The sequence below is a fragment of the Panthera onca genome, chromosome D4 (genome assembly GCF_046562875.1).
Source record: "Panthera onca isolate mPanOnc1 chromosome D4, mPanOnc1 haplotype 2, whole genome shotgun sequence".
In the NCBI taxonomy this organism is placed as follows: domain Eukaryota; kingdom Metazoa; phylum Chordata; class Mammalia; order Carnivora; family Felidae; genus Panthera; species Panthera onca.
The window spans coordinates 84,573,609-84,601,339 of record NC_138351.1 but is presented as its reverse complement, the minus strand read 5'-3'; the positions used below and the strand labels follow the sequence as shown (position 1 = coordinate 84,601,339).

Sequence of the window (27,731 nt, the reverse complement as noted above, 5' to 3'; positions counted from 1 at the left end):
CTATGGCTGGGGTGGCAGATGTTCTAAATTATTTTGAGGAAAATACTATAGAATTTGGCCAGCATTGTTCATAGCTATATCAGAAAATATTTGTATACTACAACTTACGTGTTTTGGCCTTTTGGATCACCAATTATGTGCTCTCAGCCCTCATACAAAATTCCCTTCCTTAAAGCCCTTTACACTGAACCCTTGAAATTATATACATAGTCATGACATAAAGCACTGAGTTGTATCTAGTTCTGTTTTCTCTCGTAACAGAATGTATTACTGAGGTTTATTAAATCTGTCAGTTGGGAAACTCGGAAGAACTTGGAAGCACATGCTTCCTTGAAAATTTGCCTAAAGACTTCACACAGTATCGGTAAAGAAGCACCCAAGAGTTGTCAGTTCCCGTGGAGGTGATGGTGATGTTGCAACTTAATGCTGTTATGTAATAACACAGTCTTCCTAGCAGCAGCTACATGATAAGAGTCTTAAAGATTCTGGCGGCAACTTCAATTTTAAAATATCTGATTAGCTCTTTCTCGCTGGAGGTACATGGAGACGTTAAAAAAGAGGAAAACTTGCAATAAATGTGGAAACTGGTGTCTGTAGTTAACCTATTTCTATAATCTGATATGACTTTCTCCTTATCATAAGGATAATGGAAATGGATTTTAAAATGCAGTCAGGAGCTCATTTGTGTTACGTACACCTGAAAATTTCATGTAGGGAAACCTTTTGCGTTTTTATTTGGTGTCTTAACATCTGGTAGAGAAATGCATATCTTCTTTCACTTATTAACTCCACTTACAGAATTTACCTTCTACTCATTATCACATAACTATTCAAAATTATTAGTATGAAGGTGTTCATTGCAGCATTTAAAAAAAATTGTTTTTAATGTTTATTTTTGAGACAGAGAGAGACAGAGCGTGAACGGGGGAGGGTCAGAGAGAGGGAGACACAGAATCTGAAATAGGCTTCAGGCTCTGAGCTGTCAGCACAGAGCCCGACGCGGGGCTCGAACTCACGGACTGTGAGATCATGACCTGAGCCGAAGTCGGCCGCTTAACCAACTGAGCCACCCAGGCACCCCTCCATGGTGTATGTTTTTTATCCATTCATCAGTCGTGGACACTTGGGCTGCTTCCGTAACTTGGCTATCGTTTCTTTTTTTAATGTTTATTTATTTTTGAGAGAGAGAGAGAGAGAGAGAGAGACAGAGCACAAGTGGAGGAGGGGCAGAGAGAGAGAGAGAGAGAGAGAGAGAGAGGGGCACAGAATCGGAAGCAGGCTCCAGGCTCTGAGCTGTCAGCACAGAGCCCGACACGGGGCTCGAACTCATAGACTGTGAGATCATGACCTGAGCCGAAGTCGGATGCTCAACCGACTGAGCCACCCAGGCGCCCCTGCAGCATTTTTATAACAGGGAAAAACTAGAGGCAATATAAATGTTAAGAAGGGATTGGTTAAATAATTTGTTTATTGCATACAGTGAATGTTGATATAATTATGTGTGTATTTAAAAACCCTGACATATTATTAAATTTAAAAGACATGTGAAAAGGCATGTTATAGAACATTATATGTAGTTTGATCCCATTTATGTAAAATAATAGAAAAACTCACATATTTACTTAAATGTACATAGAAAATGCATCCTTAATGGTGGTTATTTCTGGGGGCTAGAATTGAGGGGGAAAACAATAGGGTATTTTTTACTTCTTACTCTATATACTGTATAGCATTTTTGTTTTAAAAGAGACTTCTATTATTTTCAAAATTGAAAAAGAAAGAAACAAATATAAGATCTCTGTGGTAGATTGCCTATAAAAATCATTCCCTTCCTCGTATCCATGCCCCTGAGTCATCCCCTCCCACACTGACTCTGGGCTTGGCCATGACGATTCCTTTAGCCAATGGGGTGGTGCAAACATGATGCAAAGACTCAAAAAAGAACGATGCACATTAGAGCCGCCCTCTCTTTTGCTGCTTTTGGGATCCTTGCAACCGACCTCATGGAAACTGAGCTAGCCTATTGGATGAAAAACACATGACCCAGCACCCTTGCTGCCAGCCAGGCAACGGTGAGATGTCTGAGGGAGGCCATCCACCACTAGCTGTCCACAGTTGCATGAATGAGGTCTGGCTACGGTTTTATTAGCTGATAATTGCCTTTGTTCCTCTTACATACTATCTTAGTTCTATCTCTCTCTCTCTCTCTCTCTCTCTCTCTCTCTCATGATCTCTTCTTTCTCTTTTGCGTATCCATATCTCTCTCTTTCAGCAGCTTTCCCTGACTCCTCAAGCCCTCCAATATATCTCTTTTCTACAGTCTTCTGTTATTTTTATTCAGTACCATATAAGTTAATACTTATGTGCTATTTTTTCTTTTTCTGTACGTGTGTTAGTCTTTTCTATTTAACTAAATAATAAGCTCTTTGATTGTAGAAATCATATTTCACATCACATTCTCTGGCCTTTGTAGTACTTAGCACTTGGTAGAATTATATGTAGTAACTATACCTTGTCTAATTGCAGGGCAAGTGTCACCAATAGCAAGATACCTGACTGGGGCAGGAGAAATGCTATACAGGGGCGCCTGGGTGGCTCAGCTGGTTAAGCCCCCAACTCTTGGTTTCGGCTCAGGTCATGATCTCACAGTTTGTGGATTTGAGCCTCACGTCAGGCTCTGTGCTGACAGCACAGAGCTTGCTTGCGATTCTCTCTCCCCTCTCTTTCTCTTCCTCCCCTGTGCTCTCACTCTCTCTCCCAAAAGAAATAAATTTTTAAAAATTAAAAAAAAAGAGAAATGCTTTACAAACATAAGCTATATCTGTTTCTGCTCTGTAGCTGTCTTATTTCCATGAAATTATGTATCCTTTGTTAAGTAAATTAAAAAATATATAGCAGCTTTGTGTGTGAGTGTGTGTGGGGGGGGTCTCTTTCTTCTAATCTCAAATATGTATGTGTATTATACACCGTGCTACATATGTTTATATTAAACATGAAAAAATGTTAATTGTATATTAAGTGAAAAAGTTGACATTACAAAACAAGATAAATACTGTGCCTGTATACACAAATACTGTGTATGTATGAAATCTGGAAGGATTTCTCCCTCCACCCCCTAACAACCAAACAATAAAATACTACCTCAAATTTCTATATATTAGTATAGTTTACCAAGAACATTCAGCTTACTTACTTATGTGAGATAAATAAAGGGTTTCTGGGATGCCTGAGTGGCTCAGTCAGTTGAGCGTTGCATTCTTGATTAAAGCCCCAGTCATGATCTCACGATTTGTGAGACTGAGCCCTGTGTTGGGCTCTGTGCTCACAGCACGGAGACTGCTTGGGATTCTCTCTCTCTCTCTCTCTCTCTCTCTCTCTCCTCTCTCTGCCCCTCCCCTGCTCGCTCACTTGCTCTCTCTCAAAAAAAAAAATAAACATTAAAAAAATAATAATAAAGGATTTCTTTTATACAAGTTGAACTTAGGTTAAATGAGAGAATTTATATTTAAAAGTCTCTCCTTTTACTATGGGACATTTCAGTGTTTCTCTATTTTAAGTATTTTAGTAGACATTTGGGTTATAGGGATCATTCTAAAATATAGCCTGCCCTTCTTTTCTTAATTGAAAATAGTGCTAGTGGTGATCAGAGGGGTATTGATTTAGACAAAGTTATATTACCACAGACAGGTAGATTAATGAAAAGGAGTGGAGGGCCCCCAAACAAAAACACTTTATCTGACAACCGCAGGTAGAAGGGATCAGCCCCAAATTTATTATCTCTGAAGCTTGGGATGGTATATGGGGATTCATTGTACTATTCTCTATTTTTGTATATGTCTGAAACTTTCCACCATCAAAAAATAATTTAAAGACATAACTTAAAAAATAGATACTTTTCACAAATCAATAAAAATATGAGACATTGTAGTAATGTGAACTAAGAAATATTAGACCTTTGTGCAAAGCATTGTAAAATTTAGTGATTATTTTCAACATAAATGGAAAGAGATACTACTGACACTAAAAGTTACTTCTTTTAATTGTGTTATTTTTTTTTAATGTTTATTTATTTATTTTGAGAGAGAGTGCAAGTGTGAGCAAGGGAGGGGCAGGGTGAGAGGGAAAGAGAGAGAAAATCCCAAGCAGGCTCTGCACGTGAGATCATAACCTGAGTGGAAATCAAGAGTCAGATGCTTAACCGACTGAGCCACCCACGTGCCCCAACACTAAAAATTATTTTTAATATGGCATTTCTCCAAATGGATGTCTAGATTCATTGAGGTCTCATTAGAACCCATTAGGACTTTTTTTTTTTTTTTTTGGTAGAACTTTCATAAGCTAATGTTAAAGGTCATGGACGAATACAGGGAATCAAGAACAGCCGTGGTGTTCCTTAAAAAGAAGAAAGATGCCATACTTTTTATAAAGCTGTAATAATTAACAGAATGTTAATGAGGAAATAGAAAAACCAATAGAATAGAGCCGAGTCTCAAGAATAAGGGAAAATTGATGACTGCAATTCTAGTTCTGTCATATTAGTCAAGTCAAATGATTTATTTTTTTAATTAAAAAAATGACGTTTTTAATTAAAAATTTTTTTAATGTTTGTTCATTTTTGAGAGACAGAGCGTGAGTTGGGGAAGGGCAGGGAGAGAGAGGGAGGCACAGACTCTGAAGCAGGATCCAGGCTCTGAGCTGTCAGCACAGAGTCTGACGTGGGGCTCGAACCCACGAACTGTGAGATCATGCCCTGAGCTGAAGTAGGAGGCTTAACAGACTGAACCACCCAGGTGTCCCTCATGGATTTATTCTTGGGCTTTAATGAAGAGGTTTTGCCCTGAGAGTGAGACTCAGTTGTAAGTGGCATTTATAGCCAGCATCTCTCAATTGTATCTTTTACTTGTATGCATTAGAAATTGTTGTTATCTTTCAATTCTGGAAGTTCTGGAACTCGTGAGTTATCCCTTTTCCTTTCAACCCTGCTTGTAGCTAGTTCTTTTCTGAGTTCATCTTTCTCATGTTTTGTTAAGTGCAGCTAATAGCATCCAGGGCTAGTAACATACTTTTCCCGGTTTCTTTGTATAAATCCGTAAGTAAGTTAGTCACTTCATCTCCTTTCCAAGTGATTGCAGGCAGATGCTGTTTTGCCGCTGTATTCTATGTGTCATCATTTTCCAGCCTTCAGTAACGGTTTGGTGCTGCTAAATTCCAATGCCAGTGTTACATATGTTGTGTATTTGTTATGGAAATAGCCCATTCCTGGTATCCATTTCTGTACCGGCTTTTTCTCAATAAGGCTGCCGTAACAACTTCAACATTTTAGTGCGTTAGTACAGTAGAGACTTATTCTAGCTCCCATGTTAGCTATAAGATGTCTTCAGTTCTGAGGCTCCATTAAGTGTGTCTTACTCTGTGTTCCAGGCTGAGGAACAGCCCTATCTTGGTCTTAGGTTGTTGGGAAGTAAAAATGCTGAACTATGTAGTATCTCTTACGTCGTCTTCTCAGACATGGTGTGGGTAACTTGCCATTGTATTTCACTGGCCAAAGCAAGTCTTAAGGCCAGGCCCGTGTTCCTTATGACAGGGAAGAGTTTGTCTCTAAGGGGTGGACGGTGAGTCACCAGGGCCAAGAACAGGGATGTATAGTGTCACCCATAGGGAGAGGATAGAAGAATTGAGGACAACCATACCACCTGCACATCCACTTCTAGATAGTGGAGTGTTTTTCAAAGTGCTGAGTTCTTCTATGAAGATAATAAACATTTGGAATTATCAGTCTATAAGTGACTGTGAATAATATCAGCCAGGGAGAGGGAAGAGAGTGCTAGAAACCTCGTGGAACAGACATCTACAAAGGAGACTAAGGATGAACAGAGGTAGGAGGGAAGAATAGGAAAGAACATGTCCTGAGCTCTTGTTATAGAACCATTTCCACTCCCACAATTGTTACTTTTTTTTTTTAAAAGAAAGACTGGGGGTGCCTGGGTGGCTCAGTGGGTTGAGTGTCCGACTTTGGCTCAGGTCATGATCTCACGCTTTGCGGGTTCGAGCTCCACGTCGGGTTCTGTGCTGACAGGTCAGAGCTTGGAGCCTGGAATCTGCTTCAGATTCTGTGTCTCCCTCTCTCTGACCCTCCCCTGCTTGTGCTCCGTCTCTGTCTCTGTCTCTCTCTTTCAATGATGAATAAACTTAAGTAAAAGAAAGCCTGAATGCAAATGTTTTAAATATATCCAGTTTGTACCATCACAAGACCTAATTTCCAAATAGCGTAAGAAATTGATTTAATACATGTTTGTTTGTATTACAGAGATTTGCCACAATATGGGCAGAAGCAGTGGCAGTCCTATTTTGGAAGAACTTTTGATGTTTACACCAAACTCTGGAAGTTCCAGCAGCAGCATCGGTAAAGGAATTTTATAGTTACAGGAGAGTGAAGGTCCATTTTATATTAGTCCCACTTTTGACCTTTTTATCTCTTGGTGCATTTTAATATATTTCCTCTTCATGATGCAAATGAAAATGAATTGATTTTTTTCCTTTTTATTTAAGGTTTTAAAATGTAATGTTCTCATCTGATTTTTAAAGACAGTGTCATATCTGAAATGGTTCAGATTAACTGTGACATAGGTAGGCTGATTCATGGTTTCATTCTAATGTAGGCGTTGTTTATTGGCCAAAGCTATTTGGGGGTGTTGCTTTTAATTTTCATGAGCTTAGCTCAGAACGGTTTCTTTTCATATTTCAACTTACTTTAAATAGACATTTAATACTGCTTTTTGAATTTAATTGAATGATGATGTTGAAATCTCATGAAAAATTCATGAATTTGAATTCTGAATTGGGTGGTATTTTATCCTATTAAATTTACAGATTTGGTTATTTTTGGAATTTATAGTCTCTTATTTCTATTTTCTTATCTCCTATGTAAAACAGACAAGTCTTGGATAATCGGTATGGCTTGAAGCGGTGGCAAATAGGGGAAATTGCTTCTAAGATTGGGCAGCTATACTACCATTATTAGTAAGTGAATTGCATATGGAAAAAAATAAAGTGTTATCCTGGTTTAAACACAGCATGCAGAAGTATACTTACTTGGTAGGAGGGAAAACTGAGGAGGTACAAATGAAACCCCAGATCATAGTAATCAAAACAGTCTTATGAAATGATCTTCCATAATCCAAGTAACATTATTTGCTTAAAAGGCTTACCTTCCAAACAGTTTATTTGGACAGACGCATTTATAACTTAAATGATTATGATCTCCGTTTTAGATAAAGCATAAATACTAAATGAATTCATAGGTCTTAATGGCTTCACTTAAATCTTAATACATAACTTGTATGTTTGAATGAGTGGTTTTGGGGGGAATACTTTAAAACTCATACTTGTAGGATATATCTAAAAGGTTTTGTGAAGCAGATAAAGATAATTTTGATTATATCCTTAGTGATGGGTCAAGCAAGGAAGAGCACTCCTTTTAGGAATCTAGGTCTCATAAAGTAATATCAGTTATACCATAAAAAGCTTGGACCATATAGAACTTCTTCCTCTTCCTGTCTTTTGAGATACCATCCATCATTCCCCTGTTAAAATCACTCTTTCGGGTAGAATATTTTCTTAAGAAGTCCCTTGTAAAACTAAAGATGTTAGAGAACTGACTACATCGCCCTCTGAAGGTTCACATTGATTAGCGCATTTCTGAGTCCTGTGAGAAAAAAACTGAAGAAATGAACCAAAGGACAAATGACTGTGTTTGGATTTGGGGAAGGTCATGAAAGATGTAACTGGGTGGAATGCTGTTTGGAGAATCCCTTCAAAGAACGAAAATAATATGTACTTTGGATTGCCATCAAAAAAGGCTTGGGACCAGTGGAGAGGTTTTGTTTTTTTTTTTTAATTACTATTATTTTTACACATTGTAAGGGTGATGTGATGATTGCTTTGCTGATTCAAATTTAGTTTAGTCATTCCCATCCCCTCGTGTAGAGGAATAGCAGAGGAATGAAACAAGTATTCGTCATAAATGGTTTGAGACACTGTCAAATATGAAGATTTTTTTTTTTTTTTCCATAGCCTACGCACATCTGAGACCAGCTATCTGAATGAGGCTTTCTCCTTCTATTCTGCAATCAGACAGAGGTCATATTATTCTCAAGTCAATAAAGAGGACAGGTACGCACCTACTATGTTTTTAGAAAGAGAGAAAACACTCAGAATTTTTAGTCTGTGTGGAAATTATGCGGAGAAGCACACATTGGTTTATAACTTTTATTCATTTGAATGGGCTTTATTGAGTGCCTTACAATGTACTAGGCCTTCTTAAGCATACAGAGGTATGCTTACCTAAAAGCAATAAATGTTATAATATATGTTTAGCAGATGTCACAATACCTGAGTGGAGTCAGAGCACAAAGAAGGAGTTGATTGTTTCTATATGAAAGATTAAGGCCACACAAATTCTCATAGAAAAGAAACAACTCCAAAGTGAGGCTTCGCTGATAACCTTTGTCCTTTTTAGCCTGGGTAATTTGAATTCATATGCATTCAGAAGCCTGTTGACAGCTGTCCGTGGGACTAAAGAAAAGGCTGCCGGTGCAGTTTACGTTGTATTTGATAAACCCGTTATGTTCCGGTTGCATAGCTGTAGGAAAAAAAAATCAGATAGAAATCATTCATTCCAAATAATAATCTATTGAGCACTTACATATCTGGCAGTGTGGTAGATGCTTGGGTGGGAGAAGAAGAAAGAAAAGAAGGTATACAGGTGTTCTCTTTTCCTTTCAGAGGATTATCTTCTCATGGGAGTTACAGACATATTTGGGGCCCAGGTAGACTGTGATGTTAATTCCAGATGAAGACGGAATTGCTCAACAAGTCAGGGTTCTGCTGGAGAATCTTCGTGACTAGTATTCCCGGAATTGTTAGAAGAGAAAGTTCAGGCATAGTAGATCTGAATGTTCTCCCTACTACTGGCAACAGAACTCACAGTTATACAGTGAAAAGATTATATTCTCTTAGCAGTAGAAGAGAACATAATTTTGACATATTTTTCTAGAGAACACTTTGTGGTTTGGCTATCATAAGCCTTCCAGCTCAACAGCAACATGTTTTGGAAAGCCCCACTCTTGTAAATCCCCTTCATTCCCTAGCAGATCCTGTTCAGGCTTGTCCAGAGGAGGTTGCTTGATACAAGCAAGGCACACAGATGCTAGATTCTCCGTTTCCCCCCGAAGTCGTCACCGTGCTTCACTCTTCCATCAGAAGATCCGTCAGTCACCTCTCCTTCAGATTTTCTTATGGTTTCCTTCACGTATTTTCACTACAGTTATATTTCATCAGACTCCCACCCGCTTTCTTTCTATTCATGTTGTACAATTTGTCTGAATTCTTGGTGAGATAAGTTTTACTTCTAAAAATACACAGAAGGGCTATATGATATCTTCTCAGTATGAAAAAGACATATAAGGAAAGAACTATTTTAAGCAACAGTGAAACACCTTGTATAATTCACATTTCTGCATTTTCTAATTCACTCAAAGGGAAATTGGCCTTGGGCCCCTTGGCTTCAAATCCAGCAGTTTCATTTATGAAAATCATTTTCTGTCCTAATAGCAAATGCCACATATGAATGGTTTTCCTGTGCTGCCTCCTAGAGCAAGGCAGATGAACAGAGGCAGGATTATTTGGAACCAGGATGACAAAATCTCTTGCCTTAGGCCACCAAATTAGAATCAAAGGACAATCCTGTGTGCAAAATCTTGCCCTTGTTCGCTGTACCTTAGGAAGGACTTTACTCAGTTGGTAGGGTTGTTTGTTTCTTATTTCATACAGAGCAGGGAGACAGTCGGGTAGCTATTAGTGACAGCTGCTAAAATCAACAGCTGGTTGATTAAAACTAAGAAGTAACAGTATTGCACAATTTCACCATTGCCTTAAAAGCAAAAATCTCTCCTCAAAGGGCAACTGCTCTCTGCACTGTCTCAGTACCTAAGGACTGTTAAAGCCAGAAGTCACGGTACATTTCAGCAGTCACCAAAGTGACTGCCTATCACTAAGCATAAGCAAATGCTCATTCCAAGGGCCTGTCCTATTTAGTAGAGGAGACGTTGCCACATAATCACTTGTCCTAGGAGCCACAAACCCTGACTAGTATTGCAAATGGCTAAGGCTCAACCTGGTCGGAGTTAGATGTGGGGATGGTGAAGTTTCTGAGTACCCAGAAGCCTGGGGACACATTGCAGTTAGCCACCCCGGAAAATAGTGTCTCAGGCAAACATATAAAGAGTCAGTGTTTTAGAACTAGTGGGCCTGGCAGGCTGGACAAAGCTACAATTCTGGAGTGCCAGAATAACTTTGTCAAAAGGATCGTGATGTCAACTTCAGCGGTGACAGTGTTAGAAGTTTTACGTTGTGGGAAACGTGAATCTAAACTTGAGAACCTTGGCGCTTCCTAGTAGTGTTTATTGGGAGGATGTGATGTGGACCTTTCCAGTGTGATTCATTGGATGATTTTTTTCTTCTACAGTTTCATGTGTTATCAGGCAGTGGGCTGTGGGCCTGCCTGGGACAGCCTCTCGTGTGTATAAGTGGACAGCACTGACTTTTTTATCTGTGCTTTGCTGCAGTCCAACACAGTGGTTTCCAAAATAGAATACATCCACCTACTTCTGTATGTTTATTTAATACAGGGGTTGGCACGCTGTGGCCTGTTCCTGAACTGTCTGGTAGCTTAGAATCCTTTTTATATTTTTAAAGTGTTACGAAAACAGAAAAATATGCTACAGACGCCATATGGGCCTGCAGAGCCTAAAACATTTACTGTCTGGCCATTTACAAAACTTTGCTAATCCCTGGTTCAGTATGTTTGTGTAATCTGCATTACATAGTTGTATCATCTATGATATAGATTCATAGAACCTATTTTATTTTAGCAAAACATTAAAGGAATTGTCTTATTAGTATTTCAACTGTGAATTGACATCATCCTACAAATTTTCCTCCTACAAATTTTCCTTCTGTTTTGAATTCCACTTCTGACGATGTGGCAGGCTAGATAATCTAAAATACTGTTCCCCAAACACCTAGAGATGCTGACTGAACAGATCCCCTGTCCTTTTTTATTATTATTATTATTATTTTTTACATTTATTTATTTTTGAGACAGAGAGACAGAGCATGAGCAGGGGAGGGTCAGAGAGAGAGGGAGACACAGAATCCGAAACAGGCTCCAGGCTCTGAGCCGTAAGCCCAGAGCCTGATGCGGGGATCGAACTCACAGACCGCGAGATCATGACCTGAGCCGAAGTCGGACGCCCAATCGACTGAGCCACCCAGGCGCCCCTCACCTGTCCTTTTAAATGGACAGTTTAGCTGTCAAGAAAGTAAGGAGAATCCTCAGATTATCAACCCTGTGACCAGTGCTGTGACAACCTTACAAGAGTGTTTGGTTTTGGTGATGTGAAAGAGCTAGTAAGGTTTTCTTTAGGAAGAGGAAAATTGAAACCAGAAGGAAGGGGTGATATATAAGGATTGGTAAGAAAAAAGGTATTCCTTTGTTTCCTAAAAATCACGGACTTCATAAGACAATAATTTTAAGGATGGCTAATTGAGGTTATCAAGATAAAACGGGGCCAAATTCTGGATAATAATAACATGAAAGAAGAAAGAAAGTCAAGAATTAAATCATACCAATAAGATCCATTTATTGTTCAGAAGAAGCTTAGAGTAAGTAAAGTTTGCTTTTTAAAATAGTAAGAAAAATATTTTTAAATAACATAAGGAGAATGTGTAATTTCTAAACAGGTAGAAGGGGGAGGAAAGTGAATAATAAAATTATGATCATTACAATAAAAGTTAGGGAAGGAATGTGTACTAAAAAAAAAAAGTATAGTTAGCACAAAAAACAAAGTAGGAATAAATCGAAGTACACTGGTAATCATAGTAAGTGAAAGTGGTCTAAACTTCCTAGGTAGAAGTCAGAGATTATCAGTATGCCTTTTTTTCTCCTCCCACCACCCCCTCATGAGTATGCCTTTTAAAAGAAAATCCAGTAATCTAGTGTTTACAAAAGATTTTCCAGAGATACAAGGTACACAGAAAAAGATAAAGTAGATACCAAGGGAAGAAATGCCACGATAGATAGATAGATAGATAGATAGATAGATAGATAGATAAAGATATATTTAAGTTTATTTATTATTTTGAGAGAGACAGTGAGTAGGGGAGGGTCAGAGAGAGAGAGAGAGAGAGAATTCCAAGCAGCCTCCACATCATCAGCGCGGAGCCCCACACGGGGTACAAACCATGAACAATCCGTGAGATCATGACACGAGTTGAAATCAAGAGACAGATGCTCAACTGAGCTACCCAGGCATCCCGAAATGCCACTGTATTTAAGGCAAGAGAGCATTATTAAGGATAGAGGTTTATTTCATAATGGTAAAAGGAACAACTCAAAAGATATAAAAATTCTATGGGGCACCTGGGTGGCTCAGTCAGTTGAGCGTCTGACTTCCATTCAGGTCATGAACATGCGGTTCGTGAGTTTGAGCCCTGCATTGGGCCCTGTGCTGACAGCTCAGAGCCTGGAGCCTGCTTCAAATTCTGTGTATCCCTCTCTCTCTGCCCCTCCACCGCTCACACTCTCTCAAAAATAAAGATAAAAAACCTTTAAAAAAAAAAATATATATATATACATAAAAATTCTAAACTTTTTTATATGCCCAGTAATGTAACATTATAATAAATAACAAAAATTAGCTTATTTTCTGGGACAAATTGATAAATGGCCCAATATATAAGGAGATTTTTAATGTACTATATGAATCAGAAGACACGAAATGAGATTTATGTAACATAATTAAAAACTTGTTCTAATGTGCTTAATACTGCCTACAATAATAAGCAAATGCACATAATTTTCAAGTTTATATGGGACTTTTGTTAAGACTTATGCCTGACACAAAACAGGTTTCAATTATTTTCAAGTGTATGATATCTAACCATGGTGCAGTGCCATGAAAAATTAAGAATGACAACATAGTTGTCTAAAAAATCAATAAATGTATCAATTAGTAGACACATTTCTAAATAACTCCTGGGTCAAAGAGGAATTTTTAAAAATTTTATTATGGAAAATGTCAAACATCTATAAAAATATACTGTTGTAGGGTTATTATAATTGTGATGTAGGCTGTGGAAATTAGAAATATCAGGTTTGATATCCCTCATAGGGATGAGTATACAGGTTCAGGTGTGAAGAGCTACAATATTGATTGTAAATAGCCTTTGATAAGTTAAGAGTATGGGTTGCTACTCCTAGCAACCACTAAAAGAATAGTAAGGAAGAAGTATAAGTAAGAAACTGATAGAATATATAAAGTAGAATACTAAAATATAATTAACTGAAAAGAGCACTAGAAAACACAGATGCAGAAGGGGCAAATGGAAAACAAACAGCACAGGGTGGCTCAGTCAGTTGAGCATCCGACTTCAGCTTAGGTCATGGTCTCGCGGTTGGTGGGTTCGAGCCCTGTGTCGGCTCCTTGTCGACAGCTCAGAGCCTGGAGCCTGCTTTGCATTTGGTGTCTCCCTCTCTCTCTACCCTTCCCCTGCTTTACTCTGTTACTCCCAAAAATAAATAAACATTAAAAAAAAAAGAAAAAGATGGGGTGCCTGGGTGGCTCAGTCGGTTAAGCATCTGACTTCGGCTCAGGTCATGATCTCACAGTTCATGGGTTCGAGCCCCGCGTCGGGCTCTGTGCTGACAGCTCAGAGCCTGGACCCTGCTTTGGATTCTTTGGATTCCCTCTCTCTCTGCGCCTCCCTGGCTCACACTCTGTCTCTCTCTCTCAAAAATAAATAAACATTAAAAAAAAAAAAAGAAAGAAAGAAAACAGCACAGAGGCACCTGGGTGGCTTAGTTGGTTTAGCATCTGACTTACTTTTGACTCAGGTCGTGATCCCAGCGTCGTGGGATCTAGCCCCCAGCCTCCATGCTCAGCCGGCAGCGTGCTTAAGCCTGTCTCTCTCTCTCTCTCTCTCTCTCTCTCTCTCTCTCTCTCTCTCTTTGCCCCTCTCCCCGACTTGTGCTCTCTTTCTGTAAACAAAACAAAACATAAAGCACTGTAAGAGATGCAAACCCTTAGCCAAAGCAACAGTAAGATAAAATGTAAATGGTCCAAGTACCCGAGTCTATGAGGCAGACACTGTCAAAGTGGATTAAAAAGCTAACTCTACATTGTCTGCAAAAAATGGGTCAGGGCATCTGGGTGGCTCAGTCAGTTAAGCATTCGACTCTTGGTTTCAACTAAGGTCATCATCTCACAGTTTGTGAGTTCGAGCCCCACATCAGGCTCTGTACTGACAGCCTAGAGCCTGGAGCCTGCTTTGGATTCTGTCTCCCTCTCTCTGCCCCTCCCCTGCTCACACTCTGTCTCTCAAAAATAAATAAACATTAAGAGAAAATGGGTCAAAGTGAAAAGTCACAGGAACTTGAAAGTAAAGGAATAGAAAAAGACAGGGTATACAGACAGTAAGCTTAGGAAAACTGGTTTGATTATATTAATATCAGAAAGTAAGTTTCCAAAACAAAGAATGTTTGTCCTGGAACTCTTTTCACCTGTATTTTCCTGCCTGTTGTCTTCTACTCTTTATCACCTCACCTTAAACATCGCTGTCTTTAGGAAGCCTTCTCTGTGAGCTCAAATAGCATCCTTTCTCCTCTCAGTGTACTTATTCCACTGTGTTTTAAGTGTCTGTCTGTCTCCGGTACATTTTAGGTAGTTTCCTGTCTCTGAGATCTATGAAGAAGGGGCTGTGTCTATATTTGTTTGTCTTAATCATTTCTCTAGCACTTAACCAGGGTGCTTGATGCATCTAAGTTCTCAGTGGGTATTTGTTCAATGAATGAATTTGTGAATGAACATAATGAATCTGTGAGTAAGAAATGTGTTAAATGCAGCTGTAGGCTATATGCAGAAATGTTTGTTACTGTGCAAAATAGGATCTAAAAAAGTTTAAAAGCTGTCAGAAAGTTGGAAAAATCAAAGAGCATGTTTTCTTTTTTAATCTAATGAGTAATTTCCCATTTATCTGCCGTAGACCTGAGTTGGTCGTTAAGAAGCTTCGATACTATGCAAGATTTATTGTAGTTTGCCTTCTTCTCAACAAAATGGATGTTGTGAAGGATTTGGTGAAGGTAAATGTACTTTAAAATTATTAAAATCCTGGGGTGCCTGGGTGGCTCAGTCATTTAAGCATCTGACTCTTGATTTCGGCTCAGGTCATGATCTCACAGTTTGGGAGTTCAAGCCCTACATCAGGTTCTTTACTGACAATGTGGTGCCTCCTTGGGATTGTCTATCTCTCTACCCCTCCCCCACGTGTGTGTGCACACGTGCTCATGTGCACTTCCCATGTACACTCTGTTTCTCTCACTCAAAATAAAATAAAAAGAAATCATTATTTTAAAAATAAATAAATAAAATTATTAAAGTCCTACTCTGTAATTGTGTATGGATAATTCTGCTTTTTTAAAAATAGATTTAAGATAAAAATAATTTTAGCCTATCTAAATTTAGTATATATCTAAAACATTCAAAAGTGTGGTAACTTCGGACAAGGGTAATCTAAAAGAATATTCCTGCCCTCTTCATATTTCAGATACACACTAGCAAGAGACAGTTCTCTTAATTCTTTGTTTTTGTCCCTTAAGCGTGTTTTACATCTCACCACACATCAATGGATGGTTGCAAAATGCAAACAAAAGTTAAAATAATCAGTTTAAGAGGAAATAATTGAAAGGTTGGGTCAAGAATAAACATTTAATGTTTTACAAAGGTATTGCGAATGAGTTTGGGTTTTTCCATCCTTTTACTGTGTCTCCATCACTGTCCTTTGTTACCTCAGGTAAATTAGAGGTGGGTTCACTTAATGTCTCTAATTATTCACACCCCGTTCTCGTTGCACTCTGCAGTCAGCCAGCTGTTTCCACAAGATACCTCTTAAATTTTGGTACTCGAGTATCACATGTTAGTTTTGACAAGTCCTTCTCTGTCTTCCTCCACCTCTAGTTACTAATAAGACTGTTTCCAAAACACAGTATGATATGAACCCAAAGAAAATCATCTAGACAGTCTTTGTTTTTAAGCATTAAAAGCTTGGGGTTTTACCTTCAATAAATTAATTGCTGATGTAGAATTGAGTAGATATGAGTTGCTCTGGATCTTTATGAAGATCTTGTTGATGTGTATCATTCTGGAGTCTTTTATTTTAAAGCAAAATAAAGTAGTTTTCTTCATTTTGGGCTATAATTGGGACCATATATTGATAATAATCAAGCTTCTTTTTTTATAATAATCAGGCTTAACTATATCAATTTCTGTAAAGAATATGGTACAATATAGCAATCTATTTGTATGTGTATTTTCCCCATAACTGTTTTTCTTTGTGAAAAATTTAAAATCAGGAATTGTCAGATGAAATTGAAGATTATACTCACCGCTTTAATACTGAAGATCAAGTGGAATGGAACTTGGTGCTTCAAGAAGTAGCAGCTTTCATTGAGGTCAGTTTTTGACAAGAGAGATTGTCATAATTATGGAGAAGTAAATGCCTATGTGGCATGTTTTTATGGTGTGTATATGTCAATAAGAAGGAATAATTTATCATGTTGACATTTTGCCTTGGCCATCAACTACTCCTTTTTTTCTCCAGGCGGACCCCGTAATGGTATTGAATGATGATAATACCATTGTTATCACATCTAATCGCCTTGCGGAGACAGGAGCACCATTGCTGGAACAGGGCATGATTGTGGGACAGTTGTCTCTGGCTGATGCGCTCATTATTGGTAATTGTAATAACCAGGTAAAGAATTGTGAAGGAATTGTGCTTAAAATTCAATTTAAAAAAATAGTGCTTATTATTACAGAATTACAGATTAACATCATGTAATTACTGTTTCCTTGTAAATATCCTAAATCCATTTGTGAGGAAATGTTTGATTAAATAACACAGTGTCCACATATGGGCTGTATTACAGGCATTTAAAGGTTTAGAAAGAATTTGTAATCACAGAGGAAGATATAGTCATGATATAGTTAAGTAAAAGTAAACTTGGTATGGAGGTATGTAAACAGGATTATTTCATATATGTTAAAATGTCTGTATACATATATGCACAGGCAAAAGGACTAGGAAGAAATTTACCAATATCATAAAAGGTTTATCTCTGAATAGCAGAATTATAAGTAATTTTTATTTTCTTCTTTACAACTTTCTAAATCTGTATATTACTTTTACGGTCAGGCAAAAAAAAAAAAAAGAATTATTTTTAAGCATATTTGTCATAGCAAATTTCAGATTTTTTTGGTGACAGAATAGTTCCATGATGATGAGGATTTAATGTACTAGAAATGTAAATTTACTGGAAATTATGGGATATCAGAAAAGTGTCAAGTGAATACATTTTTCTTTTTTTTTTTTTTAAATTTTTTTTTTTAATGTTTATTCGTTCTTGAGAGACAGAGCATGAGTGTGGGGGATGCAGAGTGAGAGAGGGAGACACAGAATCTGAAGCAGGCTCCAGGCTCTGAGCTATCAGCACAGAGCCCAATGCGGGGCTCGAACTCACGAACCGTGAGATCATCACCTGAGCCAAAGTCAGACACTTAACCGACTAAACCGCCCAGGCGCTTTGAATGACTACATTTTTCTGTATGCATTATTTACATGTTTTAATTTTGTATCCTTCTCTTACACTTTTCATTTTTGTTACTGTTAACTTTTTCTAGTACTTCTCCAGTTTTAGCTGTTAAAAGCCATTGGTTTGCAAATTTAATTTAAATTAAAACATTGCCTGCCTATGGGCAGAAGCCAGAACAGACATTTCTCCAAAGACATACAGATGGCCAACAGACACATGAAAAGATTCTCAACATCACTCCTCATCAGGGAAATGCAAATCAAAACTACAATGAGATATCACCTCACACCTATCAAAATGGCTAAAATCAAAAGCATAAGACACAAGTGTTGGTAAAGATGTGGAAAAAAAGGAAGCCTCCTGCACTGTTGGTGGGAATGCAAACTGGTACAGCCGCTTTGAAAAACAGTATGGAGGTTCCTCACAAAATTACAAAATAGAACTACACTATGATCCAGTAATTACATTACTGGGTATTTACCCAAAGAATACAAAAACATATTTTCAAAGGGATACATGCACCCCTATATTTTTTGCAGCCTTATTTACAATAGCCACACTGTGGAAGCAGCCCAAGTGTTGATCAATAGATAAATGTATAAAAAAGAGGTGGTATATATATATACAATGGAATTTTCTTCACCCCTAAAACAGAATGAAATCTTGCCATTTGCAACAACATGAATGGAGCTAGGGAGTGTAGTGCTAAGTGAAATAAGGAAGTCAAGGAAAGACAAATACCATTTGATTTCACTCATATGGAATTTAAGAAACGAAACAAATGATAAAAGGGAAAAAAGAGAGAGAGAGACAAACCGAGAAAAAGACACTTAACTATAGAGAAGAAACTGATGGTTACCAGAGGGGAGGTGGGTAGGGAGAAGGGTGAAATAGATGATGGGGATTAAAGCATAAATCATGATTAATAATAATAATAATAATAATAATAATAAACATTGCCTACCTGAAGTTCTATATAAGTATTATTCAAAACAGAAAAGGATGCGGTCTTAAACATTGTATAAGGCCAAAATTTACTGAAGAGGTTATGAAATACGGGCCATAGCCATATTTCAGCAGGTTACCTTGCCAAAAAAAGTTGTTTTTGTTTTTGTTTTTTTAGCATGTTTTTTTAAGGATGCTAATATAGGTCTTGTTGTTTACATGACTACTTTTTATGTTTTTAAAAATACCCGAGGAAATTGATGGATAAAGATATAAATAAATGGAAAGATACATGATAAAGCAAATACAGAAAATTTTAATGGTATAGAATTTAGATGATACAATGTATATAATTCTTTTAATTTTCTGTCTTTTGAAATTTTTTATAATAAAACACTGGGGAATAAATTACCCAGTGTCATTAAGTACACATGAATGTCAGGAGTAATATTATGATCAGAGACTTCTAGGTCTGTATACTGTATTAATGGTAAGTTTGTTTTGCATGCAGGTTAAGTTCAGTGAGCTGACTGTCGACATGTTCCGGATGTTACAAGCCCTGGAAAGGGAGCCAATGAATTTAGCTTCCCAGATGAATAAACCAGGAATGCAGGTGATCTTCTCTCCACATTTGCAATTTTGGTAACACCATCATTGCTTCTGCTCCTCATGGAATGCTGTTATTCAACAAATGCCATGCATGCGAATAAAGAACTCTCTCGATGAGGCACAGGAGAGATAAGCACAATAACAGTAACATGGAGTAATGAAAAGATATTTGATGAAGAGTATAGTAAAAATAGGCATTGATAATTCATCCGTCAAAATCAGCCTGTATGTGTCTTGTTTTCTGTGTGTGAATATAGGAATCAGCTGATAAACCTACCAGACGAGAAAACCCCCACAAGTATCTGCTCTACAAACCAACCTTCAGCCAACTCTACACGTTCTTAGCAGCATCTTTTAAGGTATATATGATCCAATACTTTTTATTGTATGGGGGGAAGTGTGCCGTAAATAGAATCTGAGAGTCACTCTTTTCTTTGAACATTTGAGTCAAGAATGTAGATAAAATATGAAAATGAAATCTGCATTCAGTATACCTAATCACAACTATTTTAGGAATGGAAATTGCTTATGTTGTTATGAATGTTCCTTACCATTAATTAACGAGAGTATTGATTAATTATTCTTCTTTCTCCAGGTTTTTATTACTAACCTACTGTAGATATAACAGTCAGATTGCACAGGCATGTTATGTATTTAGGCAGCTCTGGGAAGCCCTGTGGTCATCTGAAAGAACCATGAGAAGTAGTGAATTCCTCCCAAAGTTTATGTAGAGGAAGCCATGGGCAGGAGTTTATCTTGTAGACCCATAGTCAGGATCTTTACTTCACCATTTCAAGGTTTGTCAAGAACATTCTCTAAATGATGAAATTTTTAAGGCAGAAAATGTCTTCAAAACTTTGGGCAATAGTTATAGATTATTGATTCATATTGACTCTTTGTTGTATAAACAGTTATGAGTTGAAACCAGCAAGAGTGACTGTCCTCTTGGAGAAGACAGTGATGCCTTACGTTAGGTTCTTGTCCCTGCAACTTTAAAATGTCAGGAACTTTGAATAAAACTGTTTTTTGTTTTGTATATGTGATTTTCTTTAATTTCAGGAGCTGCCTGCCAATAGTGTACTTCTGATTTACCTGTCAGCCACTGGCGTTTTCCCCACAGGTCGTTCTGATAGTGAAGGTACAATAAAGGAATGCTCCCTGTCGTGAGCAGGGCTTGAATTCTCTTTATTTTCTACAAGATGATGGCCCATAGCCCACAGACCATCCCAAGCTTTCCAGAGAGGCTTCCAGATTTGAAGCCTGGTCTCTTTGTTGAATTGACAATCTTGTAGATACCCCAGTCTGTTTTATTTGCTGAAATATTATACTTTGAAGTCCACGAATCATCAGCAATTCATATACTAAATGCATGCCTCATTATCAAATTTGCCAAAGGCACATATATATTTGTATACGTATGGAATAACTGAGCCTAATTTTCTACTTCACATCATTGAATTTTTCTGGGCCGTTAATGTGTCAGGGAATCTGGTCAGCGGCTTCATTGTGGCTGAAAGTCTTTGTAGAAATCAGTGCATTGCTGTAACTGTGAAAGTTCAAGTCCTTGTCATGATTGTGTTTCTGTCCTTTATTTCATTTTATGGATTCAACCTGAAGAATATTGGGATGCTATTTCAGAATGAAAACTTTTTAAAACTATTCAGAATATATGAGTCCAGAATGTATGAAATTGGTCAGAATAGATGAGTAACTTGAATGTAAATTAGGCAATTAGATCTTTGTCTGGACAAAAAAAAATTTTTTTTTCTTAACATCCTTAACATTTTCCTCTTCATCTGTTTGTTGAAATTTGCATTCCTTTATACAATGCATGTCCCTGCCATCTTCCTTGCATGACGTACAGGTCCTCTTAAAGTGTTAAAATGAAAACAAAACAAAATAAATCTCAATGTCTTTTCATTCAAGTGATTTTTAAGGGGTAAAATATAATACAACATTAAAAGTTACACACAATCATAAGCTACTTTGAAGTTTTTCATAATAAAGCTAGTAATTTTATTTTTAAATAAATGGAAATTTTGTAATTTTTTTAAGTTTATTTATTTATTTTGAGAGAGAGAGTGAGCGAGCAGGGGAGCAGCAGAGAGAGGAGAGGAGAGAGAATCGCAGGCAAGCTCTGCGCTCTCAACACAGAGCCCATTGTGGGGCTCGATCTCACAAACTATGAGATCATGACCTGAGCTGAAACCAAGAGTCGGACACTTAACCGACTGAACCACCACAGTGCCCCTTTTTCCATGTTTTATAACATAAACTGTTGAATCAGGTTTTCTGAGCTCCCATTTAACATATTGACCTCTTCTTTTCCTTTTTTTAAAGTACAAGAGGTACTAACTAAATGGTCCTTTGGGAGAGATGATTCCTAACATCCCATAGCTGTTCCATTTAGACAAGAGTTCAACTAACCAATGTGATCAGTAGGAAAGGCTAACTTTAAAACCGAAAGTACAGTGGCTGACATAATAGTGATAATAACAGATTTTTTCACACACAGAAATTTGGCATTCCTTTTCTAAAAATGAAGTGTTTGTATCAATGAGAATTTTCAAGTCTCACTCAAAATTTTTCCCTAAATTTTATAATTGGTGGCTCACTTAAAATTATATTTAAGAAATTATTAGGTCTTCTTTCTGCAACTTTCTCACTTAGATAATTTGGTTGAATGTGAGATTTTGATTTTGCTTGAAATGTAAAGATCATTTTGAACATCCCAGCTCTCCATCCCTTTTACTACCCAGAATGAGGGGGTGCAGTAGATTCTTGTTTTGTTTCTCATTATCTTCTGTTTGAAGAACTGACAAATAATTAAATGATTTTTTTAAATGTTGAAACAGGCAACATGCTGAAATCATTTAAATATTGCATTAAACTAGGATGTTAAATTTTAAAATGTTTAAAATGTTTTGTGATTATCTTCCACTTGTATCAATCAGAGATTCACACAAGACCTTTGAATTTTGAGCATCAGATCAATGTTATTGTCCAGCTGAAGTCTAGGATTCTTCCCTTGTTTTTATAGGTCCTTATGATTTTGGCGGAGTACTTACTAATAGTAACCGGGATATTATAAATGGAGATGCCATCCACAAACGAAATCAGTCCCACAAGGAGATGCACTGGTATGTATTCTGGTGTCTCTCCTTATTATAAAAGTAAACGTCTGTTGTAGAAAACATTAAGTGAATGGGGACTTTTTTTAGTACTAGAAGTATTCCCTCAGTATAACACGTATTTGGGTTCTAGCAATATTTCAGGCTCTGACTATCCTAGGAAATTAGAATTTTTGGCTGTTCTTTGTTTTTAAATTTTTCATTCAGTATTATATGTCAGGCACTATTCAGTCATGGGGATATGTCAGCGAACAAAATTAACATTCAAGTTGGAGGAGATTTTACGTGTATACATAAATAATATGTCAAGACATGATACATGTTAACATCCATGCAAGAAGCTTTTTTAATATAAGAGTCTGTTGTTTAGATATAGTATAAATGAACTTAGGTGTATGATTTTAAGGAAAGTTCACCTATGAATGTTCACTCTTTTTCTAAGTACAACACATTCACTGCTTGGGCCATTATTGGCTCTAGAATTTTTCTAGCTGAGAGATAGCAACTTCTTGTTATAAAGGAGACTGGACTTGTCTGAAACTGCATTTCTAATCGCATTTTACACAAAAATGTTATAGCTGTTCGTATTAATGAGAAAGGGAAGACAGAGAGGGAGATATTTCAAATTATGTGTATAGTAGCTAAGATTCCTCCAAGCCATATGTTGGTGCTGTCATTGACCTTAGTTGTAGATGATTTATATTAGAAAAACTTATGTTTGGGGCACCTGGGTGACTTAGTCGGTTAAGTGTCCGACTCTCGATTTCTGTTCAAGTCGCGATCTAGAGGTTCGTGAGTTCGAGTCCCACATTGGGCTCCACACTGACAGTGTAGAGCTTGCTTAGAATTCCTTCTCTCTCTCTCTCTCTCTCTCTCTCTCTCTCTCTCTGTCCCTCCCCAGCTGTTTCTCTCTCCCTCAAAGTAAATAAACTTTTTTTTAAAAACCTGTATTATTTAAAAGAAAAACTTACATTTGAAACATATTGGTTTGATGATGTTACTCATTGACACATCATTTTATATATTTATGTTTACATTTGCATTAATATTTTTACACATATACCCATTGTCCAGTAAGCTACAGATAAGAGAGCATGCACAAAATTGTTATCTTTTCCTATGCACTGGCTCCCAAACGCATATTGTGGGACTTCAGCCTTTGGGTGCCATAGGTCTTCTGTGGGCCAGTGAATCTATACGTTTAACAAGCACCCCATCTGATTCTGATGCAGAGGTACAGAGGAAACGTAAAGAATAGTAAAAGGAGAGCCTGTGCTTATTACTGCAATGTTAAGATATAGCTTGAAATATTAAATATCTTTAAAATAAATACATTGAAATACAAATCTGGTTGTGTTAGTACATCCTGTTTTCAGAACATTTTCTTAGAAGGAGCTTTGAAATACTAGCCCAGCACCTAAATGCTGACTTGTGGGATTTTCCTATTGTATGTTTTGTCCATCTGTATATCTGTTGACTTCTCTTTAGCTTGAATATTCCTGTATAATAATGATCTCTGAACATTTTTCTAGATAAAACTGCTAACGTGTGTATCCCAGTAAATGGAGACGTGTTTTGTCTCTTGCTGAGTTCATCTTTGTTTTTTGCTCAGTGCCATGATGAAAAGGAGATGTGAGCAGACCAAACTGAAGAATAAGATTTCCAAAACTTGGCCAGTTTAGTTGTACAGTTATTCATCGTTACCATTGTTTTGTTTTCCCAGCCTTCATCCTGGAGACCTCTATCCTTTCACAAGGAAGCCACTGTTTATTATCGTGGATTCATCCAACAGCGTTGCATACAAGGTGAGTTCCACCAGCACCATTGTGCATGTTAGACATTATGGCACCACTCCAAGGTAACCAGTCTTAACATGTGCCTTTTTATTTTGCTTTATTTTTTTACATTTTAGCAGTTTGTATTTAGTCTTTCTTTTCTTTTGAGGTTGTGCATGCTAGTCAGGATCTGGTGCTATGAATAGAAACAAGAAGAAAACGCATGAATGGACACTCAGTGGAAAATAATAAATCCTCCTGCAGGAAAAAAAAATTCAAGATTTCCAAGATCTCTGGTGGGAGGTTTATTTTTGTTATATAACCCAGAGTAATTTTCTTTTATAGGAGTAGGAGTATATAGGAAATTTTTATTTTCTAGTTTTCAAACGTTTCTCCTTTTCCACACTGAGCTGCTATAGTTTAAATGAAATTTCTATTCCATCTTACATAGTCACAGTCTGAATATCAACATAAATTGTTTTAGATGCACTTTTTTTTTTTAATTTGTGACACTAAGTAAAAAAAGATGGCCCTGAATGCTGAAATAAGTAACAGGGAACTAAAGTGAAAAACTTTTGGTTTTATATTTTGCTCTTGAAGCAATGGGTTTCAATGACTGTACAAAGAATGTCCATAGTGAAACACTTTAAAGTTGGATATTAGAATTCAAACTACAGTAATTTACAGGAAAATGAAAACAGAATCTTTGGAGTCCTTTGTATGTGGTTGGAATATTTCATTAGTCAACAATATGTTCAAAAATATGCTAGGAACACAGATCTGCCAATTAAAACTATTTCTGTTGTGGGTGTTCGTACAATTAGATAGAGAAGCAAATATTAGTAGATTTATTTTTGGAGAACAAGGGAAAAAATGTCTGCTAGCCAAGAGATGACTCCAAACATATGCTTTCTATCTAATTTTTATGTTTAGTTTCACTTTTTAGAGTTAGTGTCTAAACTTCAAGAGTATCCAATCCACCCTACATTTTTCAGCATATATCCTGCTACCCATTTTGTCAAGTTTCACAACTCTTGATGTTTAGGAAAATTAGCTGTCAACTTTATTAAATCATGTGTGTGTTGTTGCTTTTAATCTTTGAGGGGATGGGAAGCTGCTGAAGGAAAGAAAAGGTTTATTGGCTACCTCATTCAAATCTATAAAACCAGAAGAGTTTTGTGCCTTGACAGAATTCAAAGGAAGCATTCTGTGACCTTGTCAATGACAAGGAATCATTTGCTACAGTTTAATGATGTGACAATATGTTGATGTACTAGGTCCAGTGTATTACTGAATATGATCTAGCATGCGTTTAGAGTATTTTAGCAATCTATTAATTTCCCTCAATTTGATTGGATATTTGATGCCACCTTTTATAATCTCAAGAATATCATTCATTGTATGTGCCTGCTATTTCCAAAGTGCTGTTTGGTTACAGAATGGGTATTGAATGCTGATTTTTATGTTTTTGTTATTTTATTTTTTTAATGCTTATTTATTTTTGAGAGAGAGAGAGAGAGACATCATGAGTGGGGGAGGGACAGGGAAAGGGAGACACAGAATCCTAAATAGGCTCCAGGCTCTGAACTGTCAGCACAGAGCCCGACGTGGGGCTTGAACTCAGGAACCGTGAGATGATCACCTGAGCCAAAGTCGGACGCTTAATCGACTGAGCCACCAAGCACCCCTTGAATGCTGATTTTTAAAAACACTGTTGTGCATAGTTGGAAATGTATTTCCCTAATTATATATCATGATTTAATTTGAGATTTCAGTATTCTGATACCCAGAATGACAGTGGACTAATAGAAAGCTTTTCTTGTTTATTCGTTTGCTCTTGATGGCACATGCAATGTCACTCCTTTAAAAAATTAAATTGTCCAGAACATACTTATCTACATACGCATTAGGCAAGTCAGAGCATGGCAAAGACCAGTTCTTTTTAAAAATTAATACTAGGGGTGCCTGGGTGGCTCAGTCGGTTAAGCGTCCGACTTCGGCTCAGGTCATGATCTCGCGGTCCGTGAGTTTGAGCCCCGCATCAGGCTCGGTGCTGACAGCTCAGAGCCTGGAGCCTGTTTCAGATTCTGTGTCTCCCTCTCTCTCTGACCCTCCCCCGTTCATGCTGTCTCCCCCTATCTCAAAAATAAATAAACGTTAAAAAAATTTTTTTTAAAAATTTAATACTATTCGGTACCTCTAAATCAAGTATGCAGTCGTCTGTGTTGACATGTGAAAGTGTCTGATATTTACTTTTCCCACAAAGCATGTGTGAAGAGTCTTAAATTACCATTTAACATATTTCTAGTGAAAAAGAACTGTGTGATTGATACATTGTTTCTTGAGGATCAACTTTACTGTGTATGTTTCACATATATGAATGTTTCATGAGCATGTTTGCTGATGTTTTTTCATATAAATACAAACATTTCATGTATACTTCTTCATTTAAATATTACTTTTTTATTTTTGTGAGAATTAAGCTCCTGCATATGGTTTAAAACTGTCGCTCACAACTCTTTCTGTGTATCAGAAACATTCGAGTCCTTCTCAAAACCATTTGTACCTGGGCCCCAGCTCCTGTGACTCTGCATCACTTGACTTGGGGCCGGTCTCAGGTATCAGTACAATTCCAGTGTGTTGTCAGGGTGGGGACGACTCAGTCAGCAAGGTGTTACCAGAAACGGCAGTTGCCATACTCCTGCCAAACTCCCGTTTGCCTTTTCCCAGAGGCCACCAGTTACATCTTTTGTAGCTGATTATTTGTCTGAATAACATGCTCGTGTTGATACTTCTTGATTCTTCATTTTCAGGCATTATGTACTGATGTCCCATTGCGGAAGAGAAATTCAGCTCTTTCCTCTTCTTATCCTCTGCTCACATTTATACCTTTTACTTCCTTTTCTCCCCACAGTAGATTTCTTCTATCATGATTTTGGTTCACTGGATATTTCATGCTTATATTATGATGACTGTAAAATGCATCTAACAGTTAAGCCATATAGTAAACTTCTTCTTTTCCAAGCAACTTCCTGCTTTTCCTGGGGCAAATAATTATGTGACTTTGTTCCTTGTTTTTGTCTGAAAGTCACACTGATTCAGCCCCGGTCTTCTCACCGGGCACCTACGTCTTGTAGGTTGTTCGGATTCATCTGTCTCTTCATTTTTTCTTTGTGCTGAATTACCCCTCAGAGCCTCTGAACTGGTGCCCTCTACAGAACCCTCGTCCCAGAACTCCACTTCATTGTTATCCTGAGAATTCATTATCTCCTCTTTGTTTCCTGAATCCCATGTCTTCCTCTTGGACTCTCACGTACTCTCTCATTTTGGTGCAGCATCTCCAGGAGCAGCTTCCTAGAAAGGCTGAGCAGGAGGTAAAATATCTGAGGTCTTGCACTCCTTCAATTGTTCTTTAATTTACTGTCACCTTTTAATGATGGTTTTGGTAGAGACTGGAAATTATTTCCCTTCAGAATTTGGAAGGGATTGTTAATATTGCTTTCTAGCTTCCAATGCTTCTTGAGAAGTAGAAAAGCACTCTCATTCTGGATTCTTTTTGTGACC

At 37.4% G+C, this 27,731-nt stretch overlaps 1 protein-coding gene across 4 annotated transcripts in view; it reads left to right on the top strand.

The window, feature by feature from the left end:
* SCAI (suppressor of cancer cell invasion) overlaps positions 1 to 27,731 on the top strand; it is a 153,158-nt gene that overhangs the window by 87,212 nt on the left and 38,215 nt on the right. For 3 of the 4 annotated variants that reach the window (XR_009602764.2, XM_060608676.3, XM_078436494.1), the window contains exons 4-14: positions 6,308 to 6,403; positions 6,934 to 7,020; positions 8,074 to 8,172; positions 15,103 to 15,199; positions 16,469 to 16,567; positions 16,717 to 16,869; positions 19,164 to 19,265; positions 19,519 to 19,620; positions 20,321 to 20,399; positions 22,302 to 22,401; positions 24,116 to 24,197. Coding sequence is in view for 3 of the 4 variants with exons in the window: in XM_060608676.3 (XP_060464659.1) it covers positions 6,308 to 6,403; positions 6,934 to 7,020; positions 8,074 to 8,172; positions 15,103 to 15,199; positions 16,469 to 16,567; positions 16,717 to 16,869; positions 19,164 to 19,265; positions 19,519 to 19,620; positions 20,321 to 20,399; positions 22,302 to 22,401; positions 24,116 to 24,197 (1,096 nt within the window). In the remaining variant the exon portion in view is untranslated. The remainder of the gene's footprint in view (positions 1 to 6,307; positions 6,404 to 6,933; positions 7,021 to 8,073; positions 8,173 to 15,102; positions 15,200 to 16,468; positions 16,568 to 16,716; positions 16,870 to 19,163; positions 19,266 to 19,518; positions 19,621 to 20,320; positions 20,400 to 22,301; positions 22,402 to 24,115; positions 24,198 to 27,731) is intronic. The other variant, XM_060608677.3, reaches the window with a different exon arrangement.